At 32.9% G+C, this 25,712-nt stretch overlaps 1 protein-coding gene across 2 annotated transcripts; it reads right to left on the bottom strand.

The window, feature by feature from the left end:
- Positions 1-1,779: 1,779 nt before the first annotated feature.
- LOC102808740 (kynurenine aminotransferase-like) lies at positions 1,780-25,683 on the bottom strand. 2 transcript variants are annotated; one of them, XM_085492156.1, is made up of 15 exons: positions 25,610-25,683; positions 23,210-23,317; positions 12,270-12,331; positions 11,757-11,808; positions 10,649-10,747; positions 10,228-10,377; positions 9,513-9,599; positions 8,992-9,111; positions 8,674-8,794; positions 8,098-8,174; positions 7,657-7,746; positions 5,889-6,081; positions 5,359-5,435; positions 4,437-4,523; positions 1,780-2,651 (listed from the first exon to the last, which is right to left on the bottom strand). In XM_085492156.1, exons 2-15 carry the CDS (start codon positions 23,312-23,314, stop codon positions 2,586-2,588), a joined length of 1,386 nt encoding a protein of 461 aa, XP_085348282.1. In that variant the 5' UTR covers positions 23,315-23,317; positions 25,610-25,683; the 3' UTR covers positions 1,780-2,585. The 2 variants fall into 2 exon arrangements, with proteins under 2 accessions (XP_085348282.1, XP_085348283.1); XM_085492157.1 differs by lacking the exon at positions 23,210-23,317 and having other exon boundaries at positions 25,610-25,682.
- Between the last annotated feature and the right edge of the window lie 29 nt (positions 25,684-25,712).

Here is a 25,712-nt window from a genome sequence, read left to right as displayed (position 1 = left end):
TTTTACACTGATATCTCGAGTACTAATCATCACATTTCAATGAATCTATGACTATGCAGAGACCCAATTAGTTTTCAGTAAATATTTATGCATATTAATCACCTAATGTGCATAATTAACAAATTTTCAACTTTCACACTGTACTAATAATCACATTTCAATGAAACTTTGTACAGGGATGCTGTAGGACAATAGACAGACCTGATTATATGTGGGTTAACATCTGTACATATTAATTACCTAATTTTCACACTGATATCGAAAGTACTAATTTTTAGTCCCCGTTCAGACAGTCCTTATGTTTTGACCCTTGAAGTTGTGCGTGCGTACGGACCTGACCTGTATCTTAGACATGCCTGGACTGATTACATTCAAACTTCACACATACATCATACATGATATTATACATACGCACATTATTTTGTTTCACGATCTGGTTCAAGATGGTTGAATGGTGGCCATTTTCGTGCTAAAAAATCATCAAAATCAAGCATTTATGGATGGATTTTATTCAAACTTGGTACATACGTTGGACATTATGGGACCTTGATGCACATCATTTTATTTTTCAGATCCGATTTAAAATGGCGGCCATTTTGTTTTAATGAATGCAGTTCTAGTGCCATATCTCTGCCATGCTTCGACTGATTAGGGTCAAATTTTATATATTCATTATACATAATGACATAGATATATTGATTTGACTATCTGATTCAAAATGACCAAATGGCAGCCATTTTTGTGCTAAGAAATCATCAAAAATCAAGCATTTCTGGCATTCCAGAACTGGATCTTGGCGTTTATTGATGGATTTTGTTCAATCTTGGTACATATGTTGGACATTATGGGACCTTGATGCACATCATTTTATTTTTCAGATCGGATTCAAAATGGCTAACTGGCGGTCGTTTTGTTTAAATGAATGCACTTCTAGAGTCATATCTCCTATATGCTTTGACTGATTATGTTCAAATTTTATATATTCGTTTTACACCATGTTATAGATATATAGGTGTATTTGTTTTAATTAATGCTGTTCCAGAGCAATATTTCTCATATGAACACATACTCGTTTGACGATCAGATACAAGATATCAATAATTGTAATGTTAAAAAATCATCATAATCAAGCATCATCTTCTGCATCCATACTTCTGACATGTTTATGTTCCAACTATATTACTATAAACAAAATGATATACATGTATAAATTTGATAACTAATGGGAACTGTGCCATGCATGGCTTGTTCCATACCAACAAAACCTGGTACAAAGATGCTCTAGGACAATGTACAAACCTGATTAATTTTGGATTAAAATCTGTTCATATTAATTCCCTAATTAGCATAATAATTCATTTCAATAAAACTTGGTGCATAGATGGACTGTTACATTGTGAAGACCTCATTAGATTTACACTAAAATCTGTTAATCATATTAATTTTCTGATTTGAATAATTAGGTTTCAGCTTTTCTATCAATATCTCAAGTACAACTAATTTCAAATTAGTTTTTAATGTCTTCATTACTCTCAGCACATGGGAGTTCTTTCTAAGCTTTCTTTGATTAAATGTTGAGATAAACGTTGTGCTCTTTACTTAAGACATGTGAGAAGAACCTAGCTCTGAAAAACAGTCCTCTTGTAGCAACGAGTACTGTCTGGAACTAAGAAAGATTTATTTTCTCAGTAAACACTTAACAAAACTGACGGCTGCCTAAGGTTATTTGTGTTTTTGTAACCACAAGAACAAAACAATTAAGAACATTACACACCATAGTTAGTAATCAGTAAGATATATTTATTGACTCCATGGTATACATGAAATGATTTGAACTGAAGTGTTTCAAAACGAGTTAGCACATATAGCACCACTCATGTTCAATGTACTGCTGAATAGCTGAATAACACATCAGACTATTCTTACATGCTTGTGCATCTAAGAAATAAACGCAAATATCTAGAGCATTATATATTACCCCTACTCTAAAATATACATCAATCTTTATCAGTTCAAAATAGTCAAAACTATTAATATGATACATACATACAATCATTTTGTGTTACAATAACAACAAACTTTCTGTTTAGTAATGCTAGGAAAGCCAACATCATTAACATAAGTGAGAGTAAAGACACTCAGCTGCGATCAACGAAAAAAGCAGTCTGACCTTCTGTATTCAGTGAATTTGAGCATAAATTTTGTGCAATGTACACCCAACTCACGAAAGTGTACTAATTCGTTTTATCATTCTTCAAAGTCAAAATCGTTATTTTTGTCTTTGTGAATAATTAATGGCAGCATACCTCAACCACTTAGTTTATTTTTAACTTAATCGCACATGTTTGTCAAATTAAATTTAAAACTCCCATTATTGACCAAACACCTATTGCATTCGAAAAGACATTTTATATATATATAAAAAAAAGTATCAGATGCTTCAAATTTTCTTAGTCTAAAATCAAAATTATTTATTGGCCAAGAATGATCCTTGCAATTGGCCAATAGACTACATATTGCCAAACCATTATTGACTGTATTCATAATGCTGCTGCAGAAAATATTAATATTGTGTTTATTCTTTATTAATTCTTTTTGACAGACATCATTTCTTTAATGATTTTTTCAGCTTTGTCCAATGTACTTTCCTCCTGTGTAATAAAAGCATACAAGAGTTACAAATGGATTTTTTGTGATTGTGGGCAAATGTTTTAAAGCTTTCCCAAACAACATTTCACTTTCTAGGACAACTTTTTGGGTAAATCATACCACATTTTTGATCTCAGAGACAAATTTACCACCTTTCTAGGCAACTTTCCTGACCTTTACAACAAATGTTCTGACATTCCAAACAACTTGTATGCTTTCCCAGACAACTCTCAGGCTGACATTCTTTCTTCTCAGATACAGCAACAACTTTGCTAAATAACAAACAACTTCTTTCTCTCCAAACACCTTACTGTATTTAAGAGACACATTATCAAATAGCCTTAAAAATAACTGTCTATGCTACTTTTCTGCTTTTTCAGTAACTTTTCCTCTCTTCTAAATAGTTTTCCGGACTAAGATAGAGATACAACTTTTAGCCTTTCCAGATTTTCAAGACGGCTTTACTGCCTTTACAGAAAAGTGTCCCATCATCCGAGTTAACAAACAAAAATGTTGTGGCCTCGATCTCATTGTATTTGATTTGCACTTATTTTGTTTATAAAATGTGAATTTTACCAAGTTACAAATTCAATAACTATCCCAAGATGTTGTTCAAGACCACTATATCAATGTATAATCTGTTAATGACAGTGAATTAATACAACATAGTAAATTTTTGTACATCAGTGACACATTATGTTGGCTTTGAGAGCACACTGGCTGCTTCCTAGACAACATTATTGCTATCCCAACCTCTATGACAATGTGGTTTAGGTTTTGGTAAAAACGTATAAAAAAATGTGATGATTACTACTTGAAATATCAAAAGCTGAAAATTAATTAATTATGCAAATTAGGTAATTAATATGTACTGATATTAGCCTAAAAACTATCAGGTTTGTGCAGTGTCCTATGACATCTATGTACCAAGTTTCATTGAAATGTGATGATTACTACTTGAAATATCAAAAGCTGAAAATTAATTAATTATGCAAATTAGGTAATTAATATGTACTGAGATTACACTAAAAACTATCATGTCTGTGCAGTGTCCTATGACATCTATGTACTAAGTTTTATTGAAATGTGATGATTACTACTTGAAATATCAAAAGCTGAAAATTAATTAATTATGCAAATTAGGTAATTAATATGTACTGATATTACCCTAAAAACTATCAAGTCTGTGCAGTGTTCTATGATATCTATGTACCAAATTTTATTGAAATGTGATGATTAGTACTTGAGATATCAGTGGAAAAGCCAAACATTGATTAATCATTATGCAAATTAGGTAATTAATATTGCACAGATTTTTACCCAAAACTAATCAAATCCGCACAGAGCATCTATGTGCCAAGTTTCATCAAAATCCAATGAGTGGTTCTTTAGACATCAGTGGAACAGTCATGGAACAGCTAAAAATCAGCTAATTATCATGCAAATTAGGTAATTAATATGCATGAATTTTTACTAAAACCTAATCAAATCTGCACAGAGCATCTATGTGCCAAGTTTCATCAAAATCCAATGAGTGGTTCTTTAGATATCAGTAAACAGTCATGGAACAGCTAAAAATCAGCTAATTATCATGCAAATTAGGTAATTATTATGCATGGATTATTCATTTCACATGCTGTCAGATGTTGTGTCTTTACTTGTAGGGTTTTTTGCTGTGAGGCTTTTGATATTTCAAGTAGTAATAACCTCATATTATACAGCGTGTAATTTTATGAGAACATAAAAATTTGTTGGCATTACAGAAAGATGCATATAATTCAGCTCACCTTGATGAAGCAGAATCTGATATAATTTGCTCCTAAATGTTTGTTTTCAGGATTGTAGAAGGCACTTGGTGGGATAGCTCCAATACCCTGTGGATTATAAAGACCAATAATTCAACATATCACATGCTGAGGCATTTTTTTCCATTTATTTCAGCTATCCTTGGAAGCACTCAGCTGGCAATATGTAATTTTTTTTGTTTGCAAAGTCTGTACCATACTATTATTGAATTTCAGTGTAGTGACTAACATGCTAGACATACCAACATGATGCAGTACAGAAATGCTTAGCAAGCTTGTAGGGCAATTGGAGCGAATTCTGAGATGTTCAGTGAATCAATCAGCCAGTCTACACTTATTTTGACCAATCTATTAGAAGTTGTATTGTTTACATATACTGTAAAATACTTTATTTTCACTTGAAATTAATTTTTGCTATTTGCGCTAAAGGAATGAACAAATCAAGCAAATATACCATTTTTCCTATATTTTACATTAAACTTGTCAAAAATCAGTGAAAATTAATTACATTCAAAACACCCAAAAAGTCTTTTCAGCGAAAATTACAACTAAAATAAAGTATTTTCCATTAGTGCATATATATTAGTTGAGATGCAACAGAAAACACTTTTGATATATAATGCACTGGAATCTATAACAATATATTTATGAAGATAGTGTGTAACTGGAAAATTAATAGTTAGTCAATAATTCATCCACAATGTTTGCATTTGCATACATAAACATCTGAACATACCAAATGATGTGGTAACACCAACGTCATTTTGACTCGGTATTACATTGATTAAAATTAAAAAATGATGTTGCTTTAATTTATTCTGATATATTTATGTACAATATATTTTTCAAGTTTGATCACACTCATTTATTTTCTTGTTCAAATGACAGTTTTTGTTTCACTTACCTTCTTCTTGGTCAAATATCTAACTAATTTATAATCTCTTTGACCATCTCCAAGTTCAGGGTCATTCAAGTCAATGTCTGAAATTAAGCGTAAGATGCTAATTGTTAAGTTACCATATTAATTTAGTGCATCTCTAATAACAGTGCACATACATGTAATCCATTTATTGTAAGCTGGATCATCAAGATTCTAATGATAGGTACATGTCTTTTATTTACATACTAGGTGCTTGTACTACTAATATAAAGATGGTATATGAACCATAGTAATCCAGAGGTAATCTTCTTGAATTAAAAACTGTGTAATGTACCCTGTACCCTGGATGAGTGTGCCACTGACTCAATGGAAAGCAAAATCCACTGTACCCTGGGTGACTGTGTCATAGACTCAATGGGAAGGAAAAATGCACTGTACCCAATGTGCTTGTCTGTTATAAAAGTAAAATACAAAAAACTTACCACGTGTAAAGTCTGTAGCATCATGCCATCATGAAATAACTTCCTTCTGGTTTAATAGAAGTTAAAACTTACCACGTGCAAAGTCTGTAGCGTCAGCCATCATGAAATAACCTCCTTCTGGTATAATAGGAATTAACCCAGCATCTGTCAGTAATTTAGCCATTCTTTCGCGCTTCTCAAATAACATACTTTGAAGTTCTTTGAAATAACTGTCTGGTTTGTCAAGTCTTGCGATTTCCGTCTCAAATGCAATGGCAGCAGCTTCCTACAAGTGTTAAAAAAGAATGTGGTTGCTTAGGAATAAATTTTACATAATATAAAATTCTACAAATTGAAATTTCACAAAACCACTCAAACTTTTCTTCTCATATATAAATGTATATATTAAATAAAACTTGCTGTGCAAAATAACATGATGGAACATCTCAATTTTTCAGGTAATATCAGAGGTACATTACTTGGGGTTTGCAAGTAGCGTGACATGATACCAAGATCCCGTTTCAATCTCGCTCTCACATAAACGTTCCCAACTCAGAACAATGCACATGCGCATGCCCAAGGTACATGTAACTAGGATACTGGGAGGTCTAGGTGGATCAAAATAGCTGCTCACGACATGACGGATTACAAGAACAATATTTTCTGTACATTTTCACTATGATAGTGGCGAGACATGTTTTATTGTTTTATTACAAACCACATATGTCATGTCAGAAGGTCATAGCACCAGTCTCGCTATCTACGAGATGAGACTTAATTGCAAACCCGAAGTACCGGTAATGTACCTCTGGTAATATTAAAATATAGTTTTGAAAAAAATATATGATTTCTTATTATTTTCAAAAGGATCATGATTTACTTTTTCTCATAGAGACTGTGTAATAGGTGTGTAATATAAATATAAGATTTTCTTGAAAAATGGGTTCAATGACCCATTTTTTTGTTTAACAGATATAATGTAATAATTGTCCAGTGTAGAAAAAATTAGAGAATTCTCAAAGTATTTGTGAAACTGTATCTATCATTTTTAAACAAACTGCCTGTAGTATTGAGTACTCTTTTTAATTCCTTTAAATGCATGTAGTACCCTGTGAGGTTTTCTTGGTTTTGTGCATAATTTCACTAATTTGTGAAATTTCCCATTAGTGCCAAAGCAAGGTGAAAGATACATATTTATGAACATATAGGTAATGTTGAAATTGTGGTGAACATGTTCTATTGGGAGGAACAGACATAATATGTCACTATGATAAACAACTCAATATATGAACTCAGCTGTCATATGAAATCACTAGTCTGGAAATTAGGGCAATAACATTTCTGTTTCCATCATCAGAAGTCCCTTTCACATATAATCTGGATTTGTTTTTTGAAAACTGATTCCACAGCAGTCAACAAGCTGACCCATTTCATTTTGACTCAGAATCCCTATAATATCAGTTCTGTTAGAGCGCACACTGTTATACTGCCCTCAGTGGTAGAAATGGCAATGAACATCTTCACTCCATAATAACTGAGGCAGAATATACTGATGAGACATATTTTTTACAGTAACTTTAGTTTGACCATACGTAGATACACACCTTGTCACATAAGAACATATGCTAGTTAAATGGGCAAATACTTGTTTGGTATTTGTGGTAATTTACAATTATGACATTGTAAGTGAAAAGTGGTAATCCTACTCAATTTCCCAGCCAGAATTTAAATCCAAATGATTGCAAGTTTTAAATAACATTTTTTTTAAATTCACAATTAATTTGAAAATGTTATATTTCAGGATTATTTTGAGTGGCAAATGTAGACAACTGTGATGAAATGTTTGCTGACTGGTACTCACTTGAAGTGGTGTTGGAATTGTATAAAGACTGTTAGAATGTATTATACATAATCCCTTCATTAGATGCGCTGGACCATAAGCCCATCCTAACTGTAAAAAAAAACATAGCATAACTATCAGAACCTTGCCTAATTCACAGAAATCTAAATACAGTATGGTACAGATTTCATTCATTCATCTAATGATCCAGTCATACTTTTTCTGTGTCCGATTATCAGCAACTACTATTCACAATTATAGCTAAATATTGAAAACATATTGCATTCTGGGAGTGCTACTCTGATTTGTTGACCAATGAGAAAGTACCTTACACAGCAAAGTACAGTAATTCTGAGCACTCATCTTGTAGCACAGATTCTAATCAGTCCCTGATGTAAACATGAATTGAACAGTAGTTTCATGCAAAACACAAAATGCAACCGTTTAAACACTGAGACTTACCTTCCAACCTGTGACACTGAACGTCTTCCCTGCACTGCCCACTGTGATTGTGCGATCCCACATCCCAGGCAAAGACGCTAATAAAATACAAAATTAATGATGATGTGTTATGCAAGGAATGTTTTAACAACAATCATGTTCCAATGTGGGAATCAATTTTGATGTTTTCTTCACTATATTAAAGCACTGTTATAAGAATTGCAAACGCATATAGGAAGAAATTAAAGGAATATGTTTTCAAACCAATGGCGTAATTTTTTATAGAGATCTGCTAAAGTCTAAAGTATGAGTGTTGTGCTTTATCATAATCAAAGGTTTCTTGTAACAAAATATTGTTATGACTGTGATCTCTCGTCAATTTCTACTGCACATAATGTGTAGCGAGCCTTGAAGTGACCAATCAGAGAACTGAACAATAATAAATTTAGAATATGCACATGTGACGTTCTGATAATTAACACTGTCAATGTCAGATAAAAGCTGTAAAAGTATTAATTGAAATAAATAATTTATAAACAAATAAATAAACAAACAAAAAAACAACAACGAAATAATATGCATCTAACTATAACATACCTATCCTGATATGTTCAATTCCGTCGTACACTAACCATTCATATACTTCATCACTGATGCATATAACGTCATGTTCGATACACAGCTTTGCGATCATTTCTAGCTCTTTGCGGTGAAATACCTACATGTATAAGGCAAATACCAGACAGACAGTCATACAAGATTACTGTAATATTGACATGCATACTGAAAGTTTTTTTTTTGTACAACATCAAACAAGATTACAAATTATTGGGAAATTAATTGAATGAAACACATTAAAAGTTTTAATGTTCTACTGTATGTATAGTAATTATTTGAGTCTGCATTTGTACTCACCTTTCCCAATGGATTGTTGGGAGTATTAAAAATAATGGCTTTAGTCTTATCTGTAAATTTACTCGCAAGTTCGTCTGGATCCAAAACAAAATCTTTGGTGGAATCCACTTTGGATTGGTTCTATGATAGCGTGAAGAAAAGAAAATGGTACTAAGATTTATTGTTTCAGTAATTCATTAAATATTAATAATGTGTTTGTGGCCTGGTCTAATGTATCAAAATAATCTTTATTGTAGCAAAACATTCAAAGCAATCGCTGTACATTTACTAGCAAAGTTGATAATAACTTACTGTAGTGTAGCAACATTTATATAAACATCATTTAAAGAATGAATAAAGCAAAGGTAAAAGAAAACAGAATTTGTTTTTGGTATTGATACAAATTTCATCACTCCTACAGAGTTTCTTTTCTTGTGATTTTACTTCCTCCCCTTCTCCAAGTTGGGTCATAAACTGTTAATGAACATACATCAACAAAAAACGTACATTGTTAAAGCTGTCACAATGATATATTTACTCACTGGTCTGACAGGAATGAACACTGGTACGCCACCTGCTAACCTCGTCATCGGTGCATAACAATCAAAGTATGGCTCCACTATGATCACCTAAAAATATTAATACCAAATGCTGTAGCCATGTACATTCAAAACATTATCAATCCCATATTGCAATTCATCGTACTTTATTCCCTGTAATATTCAATCCCATAATGCACAGCATCTCATCCCATGTATTGAACAATCCATAAATACATTTCATCAAAACTCATTGACTAGAATATTCAATCCCATAATGCATCTCATCTTACCTCATCCCCTAAAATATTCAATCCCATTAAGCATATTATCTGACCTCAGTTCCTAGAATATTCAATCCCATAATGCATCTCATCTTACCTCACCTCCTAAAATATTCAATCCCATTAAGCATATTATCTGACCTCACTTCCTAGAATATTCAATCCCACAAGCTCGTCCCCTAACATATTCACTTCCATGTTGCATCATATCTTATTTATCCCCTGGATTGAACAATCCCATAATTCATTTCATCTTACCTCACCCCCTGGATTGAACAATCCCATAATTCATTTCATCTTACCTCATCCCCTGGATTAAACAATTCCATAATTCATTTCATCTTACCTCATCCCCTGGATTGAACAATCCCATAATTCATTTCATCTTACCTCATCCCCTGGATTAAACAATCCCATAATTCATTTCATCTTACCTCATCCCCTGGATTAATCAATCCCATAAAGGTACAAAACAATGCATCATAAGCACCAACAGTGCAGAGTACTTCTGTGTTAGGGTTTATTTCTCGGTTGATAAGTCCACCATACATGGTTGCCAGTGCTTTCACAAGACGAGGATGGCCCTAGTAGATAAAAAAAATGAAACTTGGAAAGTTTTAATAGTCCTCACACTTCAAGACATTTCCTTGCTTTTTCAGTTTTTAACAGATATTTGTATTTTTACTGACCACTTCATGGAAACCATTTTCAAGATATTTTACTGCATATTGACATTGATCATAGCTAGATTCTGATTGTTTTTTCAGTGAATGTTATGATTTAACAGTCAATAATGTATTTGAGTATTTTGCTGCATTTGAGAGTATATACAATATACTTTTAATTGTTACTTACATAGCCCCTAGTATACTGATGCATCATGGGATCTGAACTAGTAACTGTCTTTGCCAAGGCATCTACTACATGAGGTGGAGCTGCAAAGTCGGGAAAACCCTGAAAAAGTGAACAAAGTTGAGCGGTTTTAGGGATGCAGTGAATTCAAAGTTTTGTAATTTTGAAGTAGACAAGCCATGCATGGCACAGACCCCATTAGTTATCAAATCTAAGTTATATAATATTGCTTATAGGAATATGGTACGAGTACTTGCCCATATTGAGAGATATTGCTGTGGAACAGCATTAATTAAAACAAAATGGTCACCGGTCGGCCATTTTGAATCGGGTCATCAAACCAATACATCTGTATATATCCATGACACGATATCAAATTTGAACATTATTCAAAGCATGTCTAGAACCCTGTTCATTGAAACAAAATGGCCACCAGTCAGTGATTTTTAATTCAATCTTGAAAACAAAATCATGCACACCAGGTACCCATAATGTACCAAGTTTAAACAAAATAAACGACCAAAAATCCGGTTGCGGAATGCCAGAAATGCTTGATTTTTGATGATTTTTCAGCACAAAAATGGCCACCATTCTATCTACCAATCAGCCATTTTGAATCTGATCTAAAAACAAAATGATGTGCATATGTATAGTATTATGTATAATGTATGTGTGAAGTTTGGATGTAATCAGGCATGTCTAAGATACAGGTCCGGATGCACGCACACACACACAGACTCATGAATGCACAGACACATGCACGGACTCCATTCAAGCAGGGACTAATTAGAGAGTTCTTATCACCAAAAAGACATTCAATATTGTTTGGGTTATACTAAGTATGCCAGTTTTCTAATGAAATTTGTACAGAAAGTACTTTTAATAACAGTTCAGAGTTTGATCTAAGATTTTAAAAATGAGAGCAAAGAGGGCCCCCTTTTGAGGCTAATTTTATGCACTGATCGTAAATTTATTGTGCAATGACGCAGCCTAGATCAAACTCTGGTTGGTTTTGTTATTTTTTGCAGATTTTCATATGGGATATTCTTGTGCTGAGATAGTTGGTTTTGTTATTCTTGCATAATAACCATTGATGAAAACACATTCTAACCTGTCCCAAATTTACTGGCTTGTACTCCAATGCGAGACCAACAAACTCTACCCTGCAATCAAAAACAGAAGACACATGTCACACAGAATATATCAGGTTTGACCTAATGCTCTTATTTTTTTGGCAACATTTTTTGACAATACTTTGCATTTTTCCTTGATTTTTGATTATTGGGTATATTTTCCATTGCTTACAGTACTTTTTTATTTTATATTTATTTAGATCACTGTCATTGCAGAACTAGTATGAAAATCCCTTGTCCTATAGGACATGTGTAGGATTCCTATAGGATTTAAATGGGATTCCAAGATGGATTCCTATAGAATTTGCATGCATAGTCTTATAGGACTTTGAGAAGAACTCTGATATTTCCATTTAACGTCATTTAGACCTTGTGTAGGATTATTATATTCCAAAAGTGTGCTGTGACATGTGCTATTGGAAGACACATTTAAAATGATTTAAATAATATTGTAAACTCAATCATGATTATTGTGTTCAATGCACACTCACCAAACATTCTTGTCAATTCCTTCAATTCTTTTAGCGAGTTGTTGTTTCTTGGACATTGTGATCTGGAAAAGCAAAAGATTTTTTATGAAATTTTTTATTTATGAAATTTAAATGATACAAAGCGCTTTTTTTGTAAAAATTTAATGATACAATATTCAGTATGAAAACTGGCATGCAATTTTCGATTCACTGATTTATCAGGAAATTTATAAAAATCAGACACGAGTCCAAAGAAAAGACAGCTGAACAGCTGACATAAGGAGTTCACAGGAAAGACAACTAACATAAGGAGTTCACAGGAAAGACAACTAACATAACGAGTTCATAGGAAAGACAACTGACATAAGAAGTTCATAGGAAAGACAACTAACATAAGGAGTTCACAGGAAAAACAACTGACATAAGAAGTTCATAGGAAAGACAACTAACATAAGGAGTTCACAGGAAAGACAACTGACATAAGGAGTTCACAGGAAAGACAACTGACATAAGAAGTTCATAGGAAAGACAACTGACATAAGAAGTTCATAGGAAAGACAACTGACATAAGAAGTTCATAGGAAAGACAGCTGACATAACGAGTTCACAGGAAAGACAGCTGACATAACGAGTTCATAGGAAAGACAACTGACATAAGAAGTTCATAGGAAAGACAACTGACATAAGAAGTTCATAGGAAAGACAACTAACATAAGGAGTTCACAGGAAAGACAACTAACATAAGGAGTTCACAGGAAAGACAGCTGACATAACGAGTTCATAGGAAAGACAACTGACATAAGAAGTTCATAGGAAAGACAACTGACATAAGAAGTTCATAGGAAAGACAACTAACATAAGGAGTTCACAGGAAAGACAACTAACATAAGGAGTTCACAGGAAAGACAGCTGACATAACAAGTTCATAGGAAAGACAACTGACATAAGAAGTTCATAGGAAAGACAACTGACATAAGAAGTTCATAGGAAAGACAACTAACATAAGGAGTTCACAGGAAAGACAACTGACATAAGAAGTTCATAGGAAAGACAACTAACATAAGGAGTTCACAGGAAAGACAACTAACATAAGGAGTTCATAGGAAAGACAACTGACATAAGAAGTTCATAGGAAAGACAACTGACATAAGAAGTTCATAGGAAAGACAACTGACATAAGGAGTTCACAGGAAAGACAACTAACATAAGGAGTTCACAGGAAAGACAACTGACATAAGAAGTTCATAGGAAAGACAACTAACATAAGGAGTTCACAGGAAAGACAACTAACATAAGGAGTTCATAGGAAAGACAGCTAACATAAGGAGTTTATAGGAAAGACAACTGACATAAGAAGTTCATAGAAATTACAACTGACATAATGAGCCTACACAAGAAAACTGACATGAGAGGCCAGTAAAAGAACAACTATCATAAGAGGATTGCTTAAAAACTGTTGATATAAGGTGTGTACATAAATGAAAACTGACCTAAGGAGTCAACTACCATATTGACTCTATTTGAAACATATTTTGAATAGTAGCACATATAAATCAAAAACCACATTTGTTGTATATCATTACAAATATTACTTATTTTGACCAATGACACACCTCTGTAAATATCATAAATGTATGCACTACATGGAATAATATAGCAAAATCGGTAACACAAAGGAAGCTTGGCAGAACAAACAAGTTGTGTTTTACCTCCTATTTAGAATTCCCTGGTTGAGTCGCTAAAGAGAGATAAACATATTATAACTTTGTCTATTAAGAACTTAGTTCCCAAAAAATAATGCAGTATTTAAATATATACAAGCAAAACTAAAATACTAGCCAGATTTGAAATAGGCGAGAAACACTGCACTTTTTTGATTTATTTGTTTACTATGATACACTTGTCTAATAACATCTTGTTCTCAATATCTGCAGTTTAAATGTCTGTCCATATATTTCTACAATTCTTCTTCAAATTTTACCCCATGTCTTGAAAACTGCACTTGCTACTTATACAATCAAAGAAAGCTTAGAAAGAACTCCCATGTGCTGAGAGTATTGGAGACACATTAAATATAATTCGAAATTACTTAGCTGAAAACTAATTATGCAAATCAGAAAATTAATATGACCAGATTTGAGTGTAAAACTAATGAGGTCTGCGCAATGTAACAGAAAATCTATGTCTCCAAGTTTAATTGAAATGTGATTAGAACCAAAAAATTATGAATTATTATGCTTATTAGGGAATTAATATGAACAGATTTTTACCCCAAACTAATTAGGTTTGTACATTGTCCTAGAGCATCTTTGTACTAAGTTTCATTGAAATGGAATAATTAGTACCGTGAAAACTCCAAAATTTCGACCCCTCTAAAAATTCGATTGGCTATTTATTTGCCTGGTTTCGGTGTTTTATTTACCTCCAAATTTTCGACTCCACTAAAAATTGCCGACTCATTCTTATTCGAAAATTGCGACCAGTTTTAGTTTTCCCCCAAACGAAAAAAAAAAACCGATGTGAGCGTTCAAACGGGACCTTCCTCAAAGGCATGAATCCGGGTTTCTGATTGACTGAGAGATTTTTATTTTATTGGTAACGAAAATATATTCTAAATAAACGAAGTTTCAAATAAAAACGAACACAAAAATCTCGGCATGCTGCGTTTCTGAATTGTTGATTATTACTGTACTCAGTAGTGATTATAATAATGTACACAAAATAAATTTGTTGAATGGTTATGAAATACAAATAAAAGTCAACTAAGTTTCATCGTAAGCGAATGATTCCGGTCTCGTATAAACGTTTGATGCTGTAGGATATCCGCCATGTTCTCTTAGGTCAAATAGGTCAAATCGCTAATTAACCAATCAAAAAGCTGGATGATGCCAACGTGTTCAAATTACCATAGCTTATTTAAATATGTTAATGTTATTGAACGCAATGCGAAGAGATTGATGTTGTAGTACGATATTTTGGCTTGGATTTTGATGCGAAAACGGCATGATTTTTTTTTAAATAAAAAAATTAGTTGTTTTAAAAAAATAAACTGGTCATCTGAAGAATAATTTAACATTGTTCACAGTGATAACAGCTCATTCTCGAAAGGAAGCTTACCCGCTCACGCTAGTCACGATAAAAATCATACACGTGTACTCTTGAATAGACAGACGTCAATGACTACGGTAAAACTTAGACTCTATTTTAGCCGGCAGGATTGATTGAAATGTCCGAAAAATGACGCCAAAATACACCTTAAAAGTCCCATTTTATTTTCTTAAATCCCATTTTATTTTTTAATCCAAGGGCGAATTTACGGCAGAATTTGGTCCCTCAAATAAGGGACACGTGAGCTTTGATTCTAACCGGATACATTGCACTGGGTCGGGGAGATAGTTTGCTAAACTTCCATGTATCTTTTGTCCAATGGGTACCTGTACTTCGAACATTCGCAAGTTTTCCTAGGTAGTGCGAGACAGCTTTGTCTTTTGACCTATTAGTTTTGTGCTGACCTCTTCTGCGCGTCTTGATGTTTTGTTTTGCTTGTCATAATACTCACTGATTGATGACTTTGTTTAGATTTTGAGTTACAACTCGGCCACGACTCTAAAAACATGTCACATTTCTAACGCAAATTATTTAAAACCGGTCGAAATTTTGGAGTTTTTACGGTACTTTAGATATCAGTGTGAAAGCTTAAAATTGGTTAATTATGCAAATTAGGTAATTAATATGTACAGATTGTAACCCACAATTATTCAGGTCTGTCCATTGTCATACAGCATCCATGTACATTCATTGATATGTGATGTATAGTACCTGAGATATCAGTGTGAAAGTTGGTTAATTATGCAAATTAGGTGATTAATATGCACAAATATTTACCGGAAACTAATTGGGTCTGCATAATTCTAGATTCATTGAAATGTAAATGATTAGTACTTTAGATATCAGTAGAAAAGCTGAAATTAATTATGCAAATTAGGTAATTAATATGCACAATTATTTACCCTAAAACTAATCAGGTCTCTGCATAGTACTAAAGGATCTATGTACCAAGTTTCATTGAAATGCGATGATTAGTACTTGAGATACCCATGGAAAAGCTGAAAATTAACTAATTATGCAAATTAGGTGATTAATATGCACAAATATTTATCGAAAACAATCAATCTCTGCATAGTCCTTGAGTATGTAAGTACCAAGTTTCATTGAAATGTAATGCTAACTACTTATATCAAATGCTGAAAATTAATTAATTATGCAAATTAGGTAATTAATATGTACTGATATACCATAAAAACTATCAGGTCTGTGCAGTGTCGTATGACATCTATGTACCAAGTTTCATTTGAAATGTGATGATTAGTACTTGAGATATCAGTGGAAAAACCGAAAATTGACTAATCATTATGCAAATTAGGTAATTAGTATCCACGGATTATTACCAAAAACTAATCAAAACCTAGCATTAGTTCAGAGCATCTATGTACCAAGTTTCATCAAAATCCAATGAGTGGTTGTTTAGATATCAGTGGAACAGTCATGGAACCACTAAAAAATAGCTAATTATCATGTAAATTAGGTAATTAATATGCACGGATTTTTACCAAAAATTAATCAAATCTGCGCATATGTTCAGAGCATCTATGTACCAAGTTTCATCAAAATCCAATGAGTGGTTCTTTAGATATCAGTGGAACAGTCATAGAACAGCAAAAAATTAGCTAATTATCATGCAAATTAGGTAATTAACGAGCATGGATTTTTACCAAAACCTAATCAAATCTGCGCATTGGCCCAGAGCATCTATGCACCAAGTTTCATCAAAAACCGATGTATGGTTCTTGAGATAGCAGTGGAACAGTCGGACACACATACACACATACACACATACACACATACACACATACAGACACACTAACTGCAAAGACTCCCATTTTGTGCTTCGCACATGGGAGTCAAAAATTCAACTTCGTTGACATTTCAGTGAAGATTCCCAAACACTTGTTTGAGTTATTGTAACCACACAAAAAGTTTTATGACTGAGTCAACAACAACAACAACAACAACAACAACAACGGGACAGACATTTCTTCTCATATACCTTGACAAAAGAAAAGTAACAAAGAGTTACTGACTGTAGGATACTGTAAAATACTTTATTTTAACTGGAATAAATTTTTGCTGAAAAGACTTTTTGGATGTTTTGTATGGAATTTATTTTCCCTGATTTTTGACGAGTTGAATGTGAAATATAAGAACAAAGGTATATTCGCTGTAATTTATTTTCACTGAATCATTCCTTCAGCAAAAATAAGTTGCAAGTGAAAATAAAGTATTTACAGTACTTGTAATGTATGCACTCTAAGGGTGCTGTCTTGTTTGTTGATGTCTTCACATAACAGTAATTTTATAGATGATAAATACACAATGACAGCATGGATAATGTATTATGTGTATCCCCTGACTCATGTAAATACACAATGACAGCATGGATAATGTATTATGTGTATCTCCTGACTCATGTAAAATACACAATGACAGCATGGATAATGTATTATGTGTATCTCCTGACTCATGTAAAATACACAATGAAAGCATGGATAATGTATTATGTGTATCTCCTGACTCATGTAAAATACACAATGACAGCATGGATAATGTATTATGTGTATCTCCTGACTCATGTAAAATACACAATGAAAGCATGGATAATGTATTATGTGTATCTCCTGACTCATGTAAAATACACAATGACAGCATGGATAATGTATTATGTGTATCTCCTGACTCATGTAAAATACACAATGAAAGCATGGATAATGTATTATGTGTATCTCCTGACTCATGTAAAATACACAATGAAAGCATGGATAATGTATTATGTGTATCTCCTGACTCATGTAAATACACAATGAAAGCATGGATAATGTATTATGTGTATCTCCTGAGACTCATGTAAAATACACAATGACAGCATGGATAATGTATTGTGTATCTCCTGACTCATGTAAAATACACAATGAAAGCATGGATAATGTATTATGTGTATCTCCTGACTCATGTAAAATACACAATGACAGCATGGATAATGTATTGTGTATCTCCTGACTCATGTAAAATACACAATGACAGCATGGATAATGTATTGTGTATCTCCTGACTCATGTAAAATAAACAATGACAGCATGGATAATGTATTATGTGTATCTCCTGACTCATGTAAAATACACAATGACAGCATGGATAATGTATTATGTGTATCTCCTGACTCATGTAAAATACACAATGAAAGCATGGATAATGTATTATGTGTATCTCCTGACTCATGTAAAATACACAATGACAGCATGGATAATGTATTGTGTATCTCCTGACTCATGTAAAATACACAATGACAGCATGGATAATGTATTGTGTATCTCCTGACTCATGTAAAATAAACAATGACAGCATGGATAATGTATTATGTGTATCTCCTGACTCATGTAAAATACACAATGACAGCATGGATAATGTATTATGTGTATCTCCTGACTCATGTAAAATACACAATGACAGCATGGATAATGTAATATGTGTATCTCCTGACTCATGTAAAATACACAATGACAGCATGGATAATGTATTATGTGTATCTCCTGACTCATGTAAAATACACAATGACAGCATGGATAATGTATTATGTGTATCCTTTGACTCATGTAAAATACACAATGACAGCATGGATAATGTATTATGTGTATCTCCTGACTCATGTAAAATACACAATGAAAGCATGGATAATGTATTATGTGTATCTCCTGACTCATGTAAAATACACAATGACAGCATGGATAATGTATTGTGTATCTCCTGACTCATGTAAAATAAACAATGACAGCATGGATAATGTATTATGTGTATCTCCTGACTCATGTAAAATACACAATGACAGCATGGATAATGTATTGTGTATATCTCCTGACTCATGTAAAATACACAATGAAAGCATGGATAATGTATTATGTGTATCTCCTGACTCATGTAAAATACACAATGACAGCATGGATAATGTACTGTGTATCTCCTGACTCATGTAAAATACACAATGACAGCATGGATAATGTATTGTGTATCTCCTGACTCATGTAAAATACACAATGACAGCATGGATAATGTAATATGTGTATCTTCTGACTCATGTAAAATACACAATGACAGCATGGATAATGTATTATGTGTATCTCCTGACTCATGTAAAATACACAATGACAGCATGGATAATGTATTGTGTATCTCCTGACTCATGTAAAATACACAATGAAAGCATGGATAATGTATTATGTGTATCTCCTGACTCATGTAAAATACACAATGACAGCATGGATAATGTATTGTGTATCTCCTGACTCATGTAAAATACACAATGACAGCATGGATAATGTATTGTGTATCTCCTGACTCATGTAAAATAAACAATGACAGCATGGATAATGTATTATGTGTATCTCCTGACTCATGTAAAATACACAATGACAGCATGGATAATGTATTATGTGTATCTCCTGACTCATGTAAAATACACAATGAAAGCATGGATAATGTATTATGTGTATCTCCTGACTCATGTAAAATACACAATGACAGCATGGATAATGTATTGTGTATCTCCTGACTCATGTAAAATACACAATGACAGCATGGATAATGTATTGTGTATCTCCTGACTCATGTAAAATAAACAATGACAGCATGGATAATGTATTATGTGTATCTCCTGACTCATGTAAAATACACAATGACAGCATGGATAATGTATTATGTGTATCTCCTGACTCATGTAAAATACACAATGACAGCATGGATAATGTAATATGTGTATCTCCTGACTCATGTAAAATACACAATGACAGCATGGATAATGTATTATGTGTATCTCCTGACTCATGTAAAATACACAATGACAGCATGGATAATGTATTATGTGTATCCTTTGACTCATGTAAAATACACAATGACAGCATGGATAATGTATTATGTGTATCTCCTGACTCATGTAAAATACACAATGAAAGCATGGATAATGTATTATGTGTATCTCCTGACTCATGTAAAATACACAATGACAGCATGGATAATGTATTGTGTATCTCCTGACTCATGTAAAATAAACAATGACAGCATGGATAATGTATTATGTGTATCTCCTGACTCATGTAAAATACACAATGACAGCATGGATAATGTATTGTGTATATCTCCTGACTCATGTAAAATACACAATGAAAGCATGGATAATGTATTATGTGTATCTCCTGACTCATGTAAAATACACAATGACAGCATGGATAATGTACTGTGTATCTCCTGACTCATGTAAAATACACAATGACAGCATGGATAATGTATTGTGTATCTCCTGACTCATGTAAAATACACAATGACAGCATGGATAATGTAATATGTGTATCTTCTGACTCATGTAAAATACACAATGACAGCATGGATAATGTATTATGTGTATCTCCTGACTCATGTAAAATACACAATGAAAGCATGGATAATGTATTATGTGTATCTCCTGACTCATGTAAAATACACAATGACAGCATGGATAATGTATTATGTGTATCTCCTGACTCTTGTAAAATACACAATGACAGCATGGATAATGTATTATGTGTATCTCCTGACTCATGTAAAATACACAATGACAGCATGGATAATGTATTGTGTATCTCCTGACTCATGTAAAATACACAATGACAGCATGGATAATGTAATATGTGTATCTCATGACTCATGTAAAATACACAATGACAGCATGGATAATGTATTGTGTATCTCCTGACTCATGTAAAATACACAATGACAGCATGGATAATGTATTATGTGTATCTCCTGACTCATGTAAAATACACAATGACAGCATGGATAATGTATTATGTGTATCTCCTGACTCATGTAAAATACACAATGACAGCATGGATAATGTATTATGTGTATCTCCTGACTCATGTAAAATACACAATGACAGCATGGATAATGTATTATGTGTATCTCCTGACTCATGTAAAATACACAATGACAGCATGGATAATGTATTATGTGTATCTCCTGACTCATGTAAAATACACAATGACAGCATGGATAATGTATTATGTGTATCTCCTGACTCATGTAAATACACAATGACAGCATGGATAATGTATTATGTGTATCTCCTGACTCATGTAAAATACACAATGACAGCATGGATAATGTATTATGTGTATCTCCTGACTCATGTAAAATACACAATGACAGCATGGATAATGTATTATGTGTATCTCCTGACTCATGTAAAATACACAATGACAGCATGGATAATGTATTATGTGTATCTCCTGACTCATGTAAAATACACAATGACAGCATGGATAATGTATTATGTGTATCTTCTGACTCATGTAAAATACACAATGACAGCATGGATAATGTATTATGTGTATCTCCTGACTCATGTAAAATACACAATGACAGCATGGATAATGTATTATGTGTATCTCCTGACTCATGTAAAATACACAATGACAGCATGGATAATGTATTATGTGTATCTCCTGACTCATGTAAAATACACACACTATTCTGTTCTCCATTGTACAACTCATTTTGAGAACCTCATTAGACCAAAAAAAAAAATACTCATGCTTCTGTTCATCACATGCATCACAACTTTTCTTTTTAAAGATTATTTGTCAAATTTTAGAACATATTTATTGATTCGTCATGATAAATCACAATAACGCCAATTTCATATTAATATTATGAATAAATAGACATCCACTTCTCGATTTTAAGAAATAAATCTACCAAAAACATTGTCTTGTTTTTTTCTAATACTCAAAATCTCTTAGACTAGTTATTTAGAATTTGTGTAACTTTTGTTTCCCACCAAAATTTAGGTACAACGTTTTGCACATTTTTATAATATTTTTAATATCTTTATTAATTTTGGACCAAATAAACACAATTTCTCATTGACAACAACTGTTGATTGACATTTGTGGAATATAGACAAAATAATGCAGGTTTGTTTTGAAAAATGGAAAAAGTTGTCTTTGGTGTTGAACCTTTTGAGTACCAGATATATACAGACTGTACACACTCATTTTGTAGATGGTGCCAACAGAATACAATGGTGCTCAAAGTATCAAAATAAATGATTTATCTAAATGTTGTCCAAAGTCTCCAAGAGTGCATGCATATTAAATAAAGTGATCATTTAATTTAAACCAACATGCAAAAATGATTTTATACAGGTAGGACAAGCAATGTCCACAATTCAACAGAAAGGAATAAATAAAAAAATAAATATATATTTTTTTAAAATTAATTTAAATCTCTACAATTCAAATGTTTGGTTCAGGATCATTTTAACAAATTACAATTATTACCTCCGGTATTATTGCCTTCAATAAGTAACGTACCATTTTAAATTGCAATTTTTGGGGGATATGCATCCATGATAGTCTTTTACTGACTGAATGCCTGATTCACCAAGTGAGTTGTTTAATTTTCCAAACATAAATTCAACATGTCCCTGAGTGAACTAGCTTTGTCTACTTAAAGTAGGGAAATCGTCAGCTGCATGTACGACAGACAGTTATACCATTACGTTGTTTACAAACAAGTGTCTACCTTTGCATTTTTAGCATGTGTTGTTATCATTGCTTAGAACTTGATTCCTGTACGCATGACCCCTTTGCTTTAAATATTTTTTTCAACTTTTTCTCAAAGAGATGTTTTCATGACCATATTGCTCTAACTCAAATCTTGGGCATCCTAAGGGAGCTAACTTTCACCTCAAGAAATCAAGGTTCTCTAAGTAAGCCATACTTCTCAACCTAAAAACCATGTGTCCCTAAGTTAGCTATCTTTCTTATTCTAAAATCAATATATGGTCCCCTAAGCAAGACATCTTCAGTTCTTACCTTATTTGAAGAGAAGTTTCTAGATAATTTAGCCCAATTAGTATAAAAAACAGGACTGATTATCTTTCCACAGATAAATTTGGTTGCTTGAAAAGAAGACAACATAACCTAACGAAAATAAAATTAGCAACAAAGAATAGCAGCTTTGTAACATATTTATCTGAAACATCGCCCTGGTTTATGTTTTGGTTAATGGATTATATTTTGAGAGATCACCAGAACTTAAACAGGTTTAGCACTTTTTTCATCAACTGTTTTCATGTTTATGTCAAACGTCAACACAGATCGCTTTTGTACCGTAAAATTTATATTAATTCCTGGTCTCTATTAGCTCGCCAATCCAATTTATTTAAAAAACAAGCAGCTCTTGGCTGAGACAGCTCTGCTATTAGCAATGCACATTTCAATTAGAGAATTAAAGATATCGTCACAAAATGAACAAATCTCAGCTCAGTCCACCTGAGGTACGTATAATATCAAAGCAATCAAACTTGCAGTTTTCAACAAGAATGTTATGTAAAATAACAGAATATTTGACATGCATTGTATTGTATATTAGTCCCACATCAAACACGATAATACTAATGGAGGTGTTAATGTCACTAGAAATGTATAGTTGCCATGGCAACTGAACATTCATTGTATTATACATATGTTAGTTTTATCTTTGCATAGAGGCTTTATTTATAGCTGTATAACAGACTGTCAAGCTGCTTTCAAATCATAAACCATTAATCAATCAAAGAAAGCTTAGAAAAAAATCCCGTGTGCTGAGAGTATTGAAGACAGAGTAAAAATTAATTTAAAATTACTTGTACTTATTGATATTGATGGAAAAGCTGAAAACTAATTATGCAAATCAGAAAATTAAAATGAACAGATTTGACTGTAAAACTAATAAGGTCTGCACAATGTAACAGACCATCTATATGTACTAAGTTCCAATGAAATGTGATCAGAACCAAAAAATTATGAATTATTGTGCTAATTAGGGAATTAATATGAACAGATTTTAACCCAAAACTTATCATATTTGTACACTATCCTTCATTGAAATGTGAGGATTAATACCAGAGATATCAGTGTGAAAGTTGAAAATTGATTAATTATGCAAATTAGTTGATTAATATGCATAAATATACACCAACAACTAATTGGCTCTCTGTATAGTTTAGATTCATTTTAATGTGATTAGTACTCAAGATATCAGTGAAAGAGCTGAAAATTAAATAATTATGCAAATTAGGTAATTAATATGCACAATTATTCGCCCCAAACTAATCAGGTCTCTGTATAGTCCTAGAGGACCTATGTACAATGTTTTATTGAAATGTGATGATTAGTACTTGAGAAAATAAAAAAATTAACTAATTATGCAAATTAGGTAATTAATATGCACGGATTTTTATCAAAAACTAATCAAATCTGCGCATAAGCTCAGGGCATCTATATAGCAAGTTTCATCTACATTCAATAAGTGGTTCATTAGATATCAGTGGAACAGTCATGGAACAGCTGAAAATGAGCTAATTATCATGCAAAGTAGGTAATTAATGTGCATGGATTTCTACCAAAACCAAATCAAATCTGCACATTGGCTCAGAGCATCTATGCACCAAGTTTCATCAAAAACTGATGTACGATTCTTGAGATATCAGTGGAACAGACAGACAGACAGACAGACAGACACACACATACACACATACAGACACACTAACTGCAAAGACTCCCATTGTGTGCTTCGCACACGGGAGTCAAAAATTAATGCTAAACTTTAAACACAAATTCAGGTTTATGTGTTTTGCAATTATTGTTGCTAATGAATATAATTACAAGTTCATTGTTAACATAATGATCACTCATAAGACGATTTACAAATATTAGCACTTTTCTGGTTTTGAATTAGTTTGCAAGCGACGATTTGCAAATATTGGCACTTTTCTGGTTTTGAATTAGTTTGCAAGCGACGATTTGCAAATATTGGCACTTTTCTGATTTTGAATTAGTTTGCAAGCGACGATTTGCAAATATTGGTACTTTTCCGGGTTGGAAATTAAAGCAATCTTCATTGACACCGCTCACTATTTGTGTTATTAAAATCAGAGATTCTGCGCCTCCCCGATTGAGTTAGAAGTTCATTATTGCGAATTTTGGTGCGACCGTTTCTTGGACATTAAAATGTGTTTGTACGTTGACTGTCATGATACATGTATAATGCCGGCAAACAATTCAAGTTCTGCAGACTGCAAGTCACACTTACAGATAACGACAGATCATGTTTGTATTTCAATGTTACTGACACGTATCACGACATCTTTGCGAGGAACTAGACTGTGCACAGATCAATCCCGTGGAATGTTATCTGCCCATCGCAGTCACCAGCTTCCCCGACCAACTTACCTTTGCTTCTTAAACTATCGGCAGTCCATATTTTAATAACAAATGTTCGATTGTCGAATCTGCCTTCGATTTGTACAAACTACGCATAAGTGATGTCAGGTCA

This window comes from Saccoglossus kowalevskii, chromosome 17 (genome assembly GCF_978046115.1).
Source record: "Saccoglossus kowalevskii chromosome 17, keSacKowa6.1, whole genome shotgun sequence".
NCBI lineage: Eukaryota > Metazoa > Hemichordata > Enteropneusta > Harrimaniidae > Saccoglossus > Saccoglossus kowalevskii.
The sequence above is the reverse complement of the archived record's forward strand: the minus strand, read 5'-3'. Positions and strand labels throughout refer to the sequence as shown.

What these genes read in the sequence shown, in the direction of transcription:
- LOC102808740 (XM_085492156.1), bottom strand. Translation starts at nt 23,314, where the DNA reads ATGTTGTCTTCTTTTCAAGCAACCAAATTTATCTGTGGAAAGATAATC. An exon ending in GGAATTGACAAGAATGTTTG is followed by an intron (nt 11,809 to 12,269) that starts GTGAGTGTGCAT and finishes TTTTGATTGCAG; the next exon opens with GGTAGAGTTTGTTGGTCTCG. An exon ending in AGCCAGTAAATTTGGGACAG is followed by an intron (nt 10,748 to 11,756) that starts GTTAGAATGTGT and finishes TCACTTTTTCAG; the next exon opens with GGTTTTCCCGACTTTGCAGC.